Source organism: Anser brachyrhynchus (assembly GCF_964034855.1).
Source record: "Anser brachyrhynchus genome assembly, chromosome: 20".
In the NCBI taxonomy this organism is placed as follows: domain Eukaryota; kingdom Metazoa; phylum Chordata; class Aves; order Anseriformes; family Anatidae; genus Anser; species Anser brachyrhynchus.
Window position 1 is genome coordinate 12,183,772 of NC_137713.1, and position 10,454 is coordinate 12,194,225.

General features: G+C 59.2%; 2 protein-coding genes across 3 annotated transcripts; both read left to right on the forward strand.

Moving 5' to 3' along the window:
- The first annotated feature begins 237 nt into the window (after nucleotides 1-237).
- TBL2 (transducin beta like 2) lies at nucleotides 238-4,948 on the forward strand. The gene is made up of 7 exons (XM_080563336.1): nucleotides 238-410; nucleotides 492-622; nucleotides 695-879; nucleotides 1,526-1,677; nucleotides 2,821-2,947; nucleotides 3,845-3,997; nucleotides 4,370-4,948. Exons 1-7 carry the CDS (start codon nucleotides 272-274, stop codon nucleotides 4,824-4,826), a joined length of 1,344 nt encoding a protein of 447 aa, XP_080419462.1. The 5' UTR covers nucleotides 238-271; the 3' UTR covers nucleotides 4,827-4,948.
- A 375-nt stretch (nucleotides 4,949-5,323) lies between these two features.
- On the forward strand, nucleotides 5,324-10,359 carry BCL7B (BAF chromatin remodeling complex subunit BCL7B). 2 transcript variants are annotated; one of them, XM_080563342.1, is made up of 6 exons: nucleotides 5,324-5,595; nucleotides 5,873-5,948; nucleotides 6,172-6,268; nucleotides 8,182-8,352; nucleotides 8,587-8,666; nucleotides 9,123-10,359. In XM_080563342.1, the coding sequence occupies exons 1-6, from the start codon at nucleotides 5,504-5,506 to the stop codon at nucleotides 9,213-9,215; spliced, it is 609 nt and encodes a 202-aa protein (XP_080419468.1). In that variant the 5' UTR covers nucleotides 5,324-5,503; the 3' UTR covers nucleotides 9,216-10,359. The 2 variants fall into 2 exon arrangements, with proteins under 2 accessions (XP_080419468.1, XP_080419467.1); XM_080563341.1 differs by having other exon boundaries at nucleotides 5,342-5,595; nucleotides 8,167-8,352.
- The last annotated feature ends 95 nt before the right edge of the window (nucleotides 10,360-10,454 follow it).

Sequence of the window (10,454 nt, forward strand, 5' to 3'; positions counted from 1 at the left end):
CGGGGCCAGCCGCCGGGGCGGGAAGGGGCGGGGCTATCCAGCGGGGCGGGAAAGGGGAGGGGGCAGTCCGTGCGGCGGGGAAGGGGCGGGGCCAGCCAGCGGGGCGCGAAAGGGGCGGGGCGGGAAGGGAAGGGAAGGGAAGGGAAGGGGCGGGGCCAGTCAGAGGGGCGGGGCCAGCCAGCGCGGCGGGAAGGGGCGGGGCGCGCCTCAGCCGCTGCCGCCGCCCGGCGCAGGCGCGCTGGGCCGTGCCACGAGGGAGGGAGGCGGGAGGATGGAGGCGGCGGCGGCGCTGGGGGGGTGGGGGCCGCTGGGGGCCCTCGTCCTGGTCCTGGTCCTGGTCGCGGTCCCGCTGCTGGCGGCCGCTCTCCGCCGCGCCGCCCCGCGGGGGCTGCCCGCCGCGCCGCCGGCCGGTGAGTACCGCGGGGAGCCGGGCCGGGCCGGGCGGCGCTGCCCGCTGAGAGCCGCTCCCCGCTGATCCCCGCTCCCCCCAGGCCCCGGGGCGAGCAGCGCCGCCGCCGCCAAGCCGGAGGGCCTCAGGAAGGCGAAGCTGCCGGCGCGGGCCCGCAGGGACAAGCCGCAGCCGCACAGCTTCACGCACCGGCTCCTGGTCGCCGCCCTCAAGGTACCGTGCCGGCCGCGCTGCCGGGCGCCCCTCGCTCTCCTCCTTCTCCTCCCGACCGTGCGTTCTCTGCAGGGCCACAGCGGCTCCGTGTCCTGCCTGGACTTCAGCAGCAGCGGCAAGTACCTGGCGTCGTGTGCTGACGACCGCACCGTCCGCCTGTGGAGCACCCGCGACTTCACAGCGCGCGAGCACCGGTGTCTGCGGGCCAACGTGGAGCTGGACCACGCTGAGCTCGTCCGCTTCAGCCCAGACTGCAGGTGGGGCCGGGCCTCCCCGCACCTCATCCCTGCCCAGCCCGGGGACCGCGGGCGGTGCTGCTGCTCCCCGAGGCCCCGCGGATGGAGCTGCCAGACGCGCGGCCCGAGCCCCGGTCGAAGTCAGGGCTGCATCACCTGGGCTGCAGGGAGGCTGTACGCCTGCAAGAAGTCTCGCAGGGTTTTGACGGTACCACTGATACGTGGCTTCTCCTGAAAGCAGCTGGCACTTCAGCATGGTGCTTGGGCATATATCCCAGCGTCCAGCTTGCTGCCTCCGTGGAAGGTGCTTGTTAAGGTCTCTGTCAGCAAGCCAGCTTGAACTGCTAGGCCTCTCTGGAGAACTGGGGAGGGAGCTCCAGCTGCCTGGGGAGGTTGCTTGGAAAGCCTGCCTTGGCGTTTTGCAAAGTGGCCTCCTTTAGAGAGAGGAAAGCATCTGGTTTCCAGGTGTTGTTTTCCATTCAGTGTTGCAATTGAGCTAACGCAGGGAGAACTTGGTACCCTCATAAAACAAAGCTTTTTATCTGTCACTGTATGTCCCTTTCTCCAGGTGTCACTGAATGACCGACCTATTAACTTACCTTATAGATAAGCTGAACTGAGGTAACTTGTTTCTTAATGGTTCAGAGTGACATATCCTTCTGCTTAGGGCATTCATTGTCTGGCTGGCGAATGGCGAGACTATTCGCGTCTACAAAATGACTAAGAAGGACGATGGCAACTTCACCTTCACTGCGACTTCTGAGGACTTCCCAAAGAAACACAAAGCTCCTGTCATCAATATAGGAATTGCAGAGACAGGTATGGTGATGACCATCTGCTCACTTGTCAAGGCTCTCCAGATCTGCTTTGATTTTCCTTTAAAGCAATGGCTGCTGGGTTTAAAGTGTTAGGGTTTTTGGCTTAATTAAGACCCACTTGATTCTCTGTGGTCTTCTAGATGTTATTTTTTAGCCTTTGTTTACTAAATTGGTAAATTGGAAGACATAGGTTGCAAAGAAACAATTTTCATGTAAACGCAGAATTACCTCCCTGATATGCACAGTCTTTTAATTTAGTTTTTCAAGGATACTGTTGCAAAGAGGTTTGGTCTCAATATTGAGAGCATTTCTGTTCTCTGGCTCACTTGTCTCTTTAACCAGTCAGAAATCTCCCTAGTAAGTTCATAGATCAGGAAGCATAGGATCTGTCTTGGACTTCTAGGATTTTTCAGGCCAGAGCCTGCGGGGGAGTTTGTTAGCAGTGAGGGAACTGATGGATGCTTCAGGCATGTGACAGTGGACAGATGAAAGTGGGTAGATACAAGTTCTCTACAATAGAAGAGCAGAGAAAATGTCAACTGAGGCCCTTGTTCAGCTGCAAAAGTGAAAATGGAAACTGCAACAATGAAGTTGAAGGTTACTATGCAACTCCGGCTGTGCCCAGGCTGAGGTGAACAAGGGGGGTAAGCATTGCAAGCCAAAGTCTGAAACATTGACAGCACCAGTAATCAGGGACAATACCGGTGTGACTCTGATCAGCTACCTGTCTGTAATCCATGACTTGTAAGCTAGAGATACCTATTCAACTTGTGTTTTTTTGGGGGGGGAATCAAGTCTGCTGCATTTCTCTTGTGGTTCCAGTGTGGTACTGAGCTCTGCAAATGGGATCTGAAAGGTCCTGGGGTGAGAAGCACACAGGGTCTCATGAGCGCCCATTGCCAGCTGACAGCTGCTGAAGCCACAGGTTTGAGCATTAAGGTATTAACCAGGAGCTGAGCCTTCTGACACTGCTTTTCAGTCTGTGCCAGGAGATCAGCACTCGAATTCTGGTGCTACTTTTGGTTTTCTTGATTGTTCTGGTGCAGAGAGAGATTGCCCTGCTTAGGGACTGTCCTAGTCCTTTGGTAAGCCTGTGACAGCTTTAGGCCTAGATGCTCTCCTGATCTCTGTCTTTTTTCCCCAGGAAAGTTTATCATGACAGCTTCCAGTGATACTACCATCCTGATCTGGAACCTGAAAGGTGAAGTCCTTGCCAGCATTAACACTAACCAGATGAACAATGCCTATGCTGCAGTGTCACCCTGTGGGAGGTGAGGTGCACGCAGGTATTCCAAGCTGTTCCTGCTGAGAAGTGGGAGGCCACAAGAATAAACAAGAACCTCGCTCCTTCTCAGGGGAAATTATCAGATCAGATCATCTGCAGCTTGCTGTTACTATAATGCAGTTTTCTGAGGGTTCCACATTATTTTATTTTTATTTTTTAAAAATGATTCCTGCCCCCAAGAGCAGTCCCTCCAGGAGTGCTGACTCCCACCTGCACGGTCTCAGACACTTGGTGGTTTGTCTTTGTGTCTCAGGAACTGCTGTTCCCATTAACCATCTCTTGAAGAGCTGAGGGAGAGAACAGCATTGGCTTTGGGTGGCAAAGTGGGTGGGCCAATGTAAACGATCTGTACAAAGCAAATAACATTTCTAGTGCACAGTTTTTAACCTTTTAAATGTTAATTACAAAATTAAAATCTTTATTACCTAAAGGTTCTTTATCAGGAAAATCTTGTTCTCAGCTCTGTCTCTAACCTGTTGCTGTAGCAAGACTCTTAGTATGCACTGATCCCACTGAGTTCGGGGGTCAGAGCACTTAGATTTTTTATTTTGTCTGAGTAGTTTCTCAATGTTAAGTCGTGGAGTTGCTGCTCTTGTCCGTGGTGGCCTTCCTTAGCGTTCCCTTTACTAGACTGCTTTCAGTGAAAACTTTTTCAGCAGACCAAAGCAAAGTTCTGAATGTAGGTGTCCAGATGGGATTGACTTCACAGAGCCCTTTCTTACACACCCCTCTGTGCAGGCACCCTGTAGGACTGCAAGTGACCTCTGCCTCCCTCAGGAGGCCAGAGGAGAGCTCTGTGTGGCTGTGGCTATGGAGCTCCATGGCCCAGCCAAAATAACAAATTTGTAACAAATACCCTGTCTCACTGCTTTCTTCTACCCAGGTTTGTGGCATCATGTGGCTTTACCCCTGATGTAAAGGTGTGGGAAGTGTGTTTTGGCAAGAGTGGAGACTTCCGGGAAGTGACCAGGGCTTTTGAGTTGAAAGGCCACACTGCTGGCATACATTACTTCTCCTTCTCTAATGACTCGAGGCGGTAAGTTCGTGTTATTTCACTGCCCGAAACAGCACCATCAGGACACGTGTGCTCACCCCTTCCAGTGTGCCCGAGCAGCTCATCCGAACGGGCTGCTGCCCTGCACAGTGTGGGGGAACTCTGCTGTGTGTGTGCGCTCCTGGGAGCACAGGGATTGTTTTGGGCCATCTTCGTCTTCCCCAAGGGTTTCCTCCTGGTGGGTGGCCGTTGCTCCAGAAGGGAGGATGAAGTACACACGTGCGTACAGGCTCACACTGCCCAAAGGAGCGCTCTATCCACAAAGGAAAGGATTCCTTCTTTGCAGATGTGGAAGGGGAATAGGTGCTACCCGTTTTTCCTTGCAGTCACATGTGGTTTATGTCCTGCCTGTAGGATGGCAACTGTTTCGAAGGATGGTACATGGAAATTCTGGGACACAGATGTGGAATATAAGAAGCAACAAGATCCATACCTGCTTCTGACAGGGAAGTGTGAAGTAACAGAACCGTGTCACATTGCCCTGTCCCCTGATGCTCATGTCGCAGCCATCTCCTGTGGTACAAGCATTATTGTGTACAACACTCGAAGAGGAGAAGAGGAGGAGCGCTTTGTTGGTGTTCATGGACAGTACATAACAGACTTGGCTTTTGACACTAGCAGCCGCTACCTGGTGTCTTGCGGAGACCGGGCTATCCGGGTGTTCCACAACACTGCTGGCTACCGGGCAGTGGTGGAAGAGATGGAGACCATGCTGAAAAAAACTGCCAACAAAGCCACCCGAGAGAGACTGGAGCAGCAGATCACCAGTGCCAGGAAGGCACTGGCGGCAATCTACGGCAGGAAGCACTAGTCCTGTTTGCCCACGGGAGCGGCTTCCCATTCGGTACAGCTGCAGGGAGCAGCGTGCTGCGGCTGATTTTTAGTAACCCCGAACGACTTGTAATAAACGAGCACTCCGCCTGCTCACGCAGAGCCTTCCTTCTGTGCGTTCTGACTGGGGTAGTGCAGAGGTGGACGATGCCGGGGGGGGGCGAGAGGCGGGCTCCAAGGGCCTCCCGCTGGCTCCGGCTGCTCGGTCCCGCCTCTAGCGGCGCCCAGCGCTCGCTGGGGTTGCCGGGGGGACCGTTCCCGTTCCGGAGGAGAGGCGGCGGCAACGGGGGCTGCGTGCCGGCAGCGGGGCGGGGACGAGGGGTCGCCTCGCCGCGCCGGGGGCCGGCCGCGGGGACTGCTCCGCGGGCACCTGGCCGCGGCCCCGCCCCGGGCCGGCCCCAGCGCAAGATGGCGGCGGCCGCCTCGCCCCACCCTCGCGCCTCCTCCTCGCGCGCCGGGGGGGCGGGTGAGCGGGGCGGGGCGAGGCGCGCAGGCGCAGTGCGCGCCGCCACGCCGAGGCCTCCCCCCTCCCTTCCCCCGGGCGCGGCGTGACGCGGCGACGCGCTGACGCGACTCGTAGGCGGGGCGGGGCCTGCGCATGCGCGGGGGGGCGGCGGCGGGTGCTGCGGAGCCGGGGCTGCCGGGGCTGCGGGCGCCATGTCGGGCCGCTCGGTGCGCGCCGAGACCCGCAGCCGCGCCAAGGATGACATCAAAAAAGTGATGGCGGCCATCGAGCGCGTCCGCAGATGGTGAGAGGCGGGGCGCGGGGGGGCGGGGGCGGGGCCTGCCGACCCGCGGCCAATCACCGCGCCACACGGCCGTCGGCGGAGGCGCCCCGGGGGCCGGCCTCCAATCGGAGCGCCGCGCGGGGCGGCGGGCGGTGCTAGGGCGGCGGCGGCCAATCAGCGCGCTCGGCTGCGTGGGGGCGGGGGCCGGAAGCGCCCGCGACGGGCGGGCCGCGGGCCCGGTGGGCGGGGGGCGGCGGGGCGCAGGGGGCGGCGGGGCGCTGACGGCCGCGTGGCGCAGGGAGAAGAAGTGGGTGACGGTGGGCGACACCTCGCTGCGCATCTTCAAGTGGGTGCCGGTGGCCGACAGCAAGGAGGTGAGCGCCGCCCCGCGGCACCCCCCCCTCCCCGCCCCGCCCCGCCCTCCCGGCCCCGCAGGAGCCGCCCCGGCCGGGCTCTGCCGCCCCCCGCCCCACCCCGCCCCCTCCCCTCGCTGCCGCCGGGGCTTGGGGGGAGCGGGCCCGGGCCCGGCCTCTGCGGGGCGCGCCCTGCAGCCTGGCCCCGTCGCCTCGTCCCCGTGCTTTTCTTTCTCTCCTCAAGAAAGAGAAATCCAAGTCCGGCGGCAGCGCTGCCCGAGAGCCCAACGGCTTCCCGGCGGACACCTCCGCCAACTCCTCGCTGCTCCTGGAGTTTCAAGGTGAGCCTGGCGGAGCCCGCGGCCCTGCGGAGCTGGGGCAAGGCTCCCAGGCCTTACAGCAGGGGGGATGTCGCCGGGCTGGGCGTGCTGCCTGGCGGGGAGAGCAGCGCGCGTCTTCAGCGCGGAGCTGTGCTGCGCCGCTCCCGGGCTGTGCCTGCTTGTCGTGGTTTTATCCCGGCTGGCGGCTCAGCACCACACGGGCGTTCGCTCACCCTCCCCCCTCCCTCTCTGAGATGGGGGAGAGAAACGGGAAAGTGAAGCCTGTGGGTTGAGATAAAGGCAGTTTATTAGAACAGAATAATAATAATAATAATATTGATAATAGTACTACTACTAATAATAATGTGTACAAAACAAGTGATGCACAATGCAATTGCTCACCACCCGCTGACCGATGCCCAGCCTATCCCCGAGCAGCCGGCCCCCCACCCCGGCCAGCCACCCCTATATATTGTTTAGCATGACGTCAGATGGTATGGAATACCCCTTTGGCCAGTTTGGGTCAGCTGTCCTGGGTCTGTCCCCTCCCAGCTCCTGCTGCACCCCAGCCTGCCCGCTGGCAGGACAGAGCGAGAAGCTGGAAAGTCCTTGGCTTGGTGTAAGCACTGCTCTGCAACAATTAAAACGTCAGCATGTTATCAGCGCTCTTCTCATCCTAATCCAAAACACAGCACCCTACCAGCTACTAGGAGGAAAATTAACTCTATCCTAGTTGAAACCAGGACACTGGTGAAACTGCTGGTTCTTGCCATCAAAAAGAATCGTAATCAGCTGCTTCTGGAATCTCTCTGTGAGCAGTTTAACGGGGAACAGGAGGAGTGGGGATTCCTATTCCCACTTTGAGTCCCTGCTGGGGAAAGATGAATGGCTGCGTGCATCTGAGGCCCCTGGTTACTGTAAGGACTGGCATGGACTTTGGGATAAAAGCCTAGAGGATCTTTGGCTGCTGCCAGACTGAGGGAAGGCAGTGTGAGATGATAAAGGAGAGGTTTTCTGCGGATGTAACACTACACCTCCCTTGCTGCCGGATGTGCTGCAGTGGCAAGATGGGCTTCTTTCCTCTTCCCTGGTACTGTTAGTGGGCTCTGGCTGGGTTGGTGTGGGGATGCAGGGCTTTGCCTTCAGACCTGCTCAGACCTTTCCCTGTGGAGCAGCATCTCTCTCCTGCGGGTCGCTGCTTGTGATCTAAGAGCGCTGTAGCAGCCACGAGCAATCTCTGATGGAGGTGATCAGCGCACGAGCCCACAGCTGGAGCAGAGTGGATGCCTGTCCCCAGCCAACACAATCAACCCTCATTGTGGCTAAGGGACATCAGGCATTGTGTTGGTGCTTCCAGTAGATGCAGTTAACAAGTTAGCAGTGCAGGTCTGCAGTTTAGCCCCCATGGAACCACTTTACCTGGAAAAACAGGATTGCCTTCCCTTGGGGGGCAGGTGTGGAGTCTTGGTCTGCTGTTAGTTTGCTGCCTTGCAAATAGAAGAGGTACAAAACTCTGGTACAGAAGCAAGAGGCCTCCTGCCCTCAAACACCCAGGTGCAGGTGCCCACCACAAGCTGCAGACGTGAGATTTGGCAGTGCAGAGCTTTGTGTCACCCTTGCACATTGTGCTCGTTTCTTTTCTGAATAGCCCCAGGTTGCTTTCCTTTGCCCTGCTCAGCCTCTCCGGTTCCCTGGGCAGAAGCTCCCTCTCCTGTGGGGCAGCTGCGGATCTGGCGCTGGTTGTGTCCCGGTGGGGAGTGCCGCGTCAAGACGCTCTGACTGTTGCTGAGTGACTTTGTGAACCCTTTGTGTGAATGCCACTGACTGTTCTTCCGTTTGCATGAGCCCTCCATGGCCCTGGCTCTCAGTGCTGCTTTTGGCTGCTTGTGCTGCTGGATCAAGGTACTCTTCTTCACTAGGTGCTGTTTCTGCAGATGAGAACAGTAACCAGAGCTCCCTGTCGGATGTCTACCAGCTCAAGGTGGACAGCAGCCCCAACTCCAGCCCCAGTCCCCAGCAGAGTGAGTCCATGAGTCCTGCCCACACATCTGACTTCCGCACGGACGACTCGCAGCCACCCACGCTGGGGCAGGAGACTCTGGAAGGTGGGCTCTGGGACACCCGGGCATGGCTGCTGGGCTGGGAAGAGAGGAGGTGGCCAGCTGGGCCAGGGAGGCTGGGGAAGGCACTGCTAGAGGGCCTTGTGACAGGGCTTGCGTCTTTCTTATAAGGCGGGTGACTGAGGCACCTCTGCTGGAGGTCTCCTTTCCTGGCTCAGTGGGCTGAGTACCACTGTGCTTCTGGGTCTGCACTGTTGTTAACCCTTCTGTTCCCTCCAGAGCCATCCCTGCCTTCCTCGGAAGTTGCAGATGAGCCTCCCACTCTCACAAAGGAAGAACCGGTCCCCCTTGAGACTCAGGTAAGGGAAGGATTGAAACCATGTCAAAATGTGCACGCACCCAGCTTGCCCTGTCTTCCCAGAGCGCCTTTACTGTTTCACCAGTTGTCTATTGTAGCAGAAATGTCAAGACGTATAGACTTGCTCTGTAGTCCCAAACCGCCCCCAGGAGCTCCCCAAACCTCCTGGCTTCCTGCAGGGTCCTGTGGTTTAGTTCAGGTTTCAGGGCCTAAATTGTGTGTGGAAAACGTGTGGAGGTGGAGTAGAATAATGATTGTAGCTGACTCCAGGGCTGGGGTGGATTCTCACTGCTGATGCCCAGGAGCTCGTTAACAGCCTGGCTCCTGCTGAGGCCGCCTCACAGAGGAAAGCTCAGGGCGTCCCCGCAGGGGGAGAGACAGCCGTGTCCAGCAGGTCAGCGTGGCCTCGTGGGCGCACTCAGCTCCTGTCACTGCCGGTGACCTCTGGCTCTTGCAGGTAACTGAAGAGGAGGAGGACTCTGGTGCGCCGCCTCTGAAGAGATTTTGTGCCGATCAGAACTCTGTGTGCCACACGGCCTCGGAGAGCTAGCCTGCCCGTCCCCGGGGAGAGCCTTCGCCAGCCCCTCACAGAGCCGCCTGCCCTCCCCTGGGGGCCGGGGTGCTTCCCCCCAGCCTGCCCTTCCTGAGGGACAGGGCCCTCCTGCCACCTCGCTATCCAGCCTGCCCTGCCCTCAGGGGCAGGAGCTTCCTGCCAGCCCCTGCAGAGGCAGCCTGCAAACGATTCCCCCGGCCAGATGGGGCTGCCACCAGTACCTACAAATTTGCCTCTATTTATTGGCTCCCGCTCTCCCTGCTGACCTGTACTATAGCGGCGTGGGGTCTCTGGTGGGTGGTCTGCATGCACAGAGGGAGGGATCCTCGGGGCTCCCCAGTGTCCATCGCCCCTACGGCGCTGGCAGATGCTGTTTGCCTGTTTCTGGGCCTCGTGTCTGCCCTCCACACCAGCTGCTGCGTGCTGGGAACCAAAGAGCTGTGTTCCACCTGCACGAAGCAATTTGTCTGCTCCCTTGTGACCGTGGGCTGGGGCGTTCCTGCCGTAGGTGTAAAGTGCAATGGAGGGTGGGGGGAGAGCACCCTGGGAATAGAGACCACAGCCCTTCATGCTGCTGGGCAGGGATCCCACGCTGGGACGCTGTGCAATAAGCTGCTAATTTAAGCCATTTGTATCGGAAGAGAGAGGAGCGCTACCACTGTGGAGGGCAGGTACTGAACGCATCGGTGCAGCCTGCCTCTGCTCTGCCGCCGGGCCCTCACAGAGCCCCTGCTGCCCCCTGCAGAGGCCGGGGGGGGGGGGGGGGGCTGGAGCGCAGAGAGGCTGGCAGGGGAGAGGGGCAGGCAGCGTGGCCGTGTCCCGGCTGGATCTGCACCCCGCTCCCCTCCTGCTGCCCTGCACCTCGTGGCTGGCAGAGCGGGGGAGCTGCCCCTGAGGTACACCCTGTCCGGGCAAGATGTAGGAACCCCCAGGGAGCCCTCCCATGCCCATGTCCCTAAGCTCCCCGCACCAGCACCCTGGCCCACAGCACCGCGCCGGGCCTCCCCGCCGCCACTGCATGTCCTGCCGAGTCTGTCTGTGATCGAGCCTGGCGAAGCCGAAGGCGCGGCCGCGCGTGGAAGTGAAAAGATATTTTAGCACTGAATAGAATATTTTTAAAATTAAACTATTTGAAATAACAGTGCTGGGTGACTGTGGGGGCAGGTGGGAGAGGAGCGCTGGGGTGGGAGTTTGGGAATGGGTGGTGGGCAGCACCGGGATTTGCGTCCCCCCCCC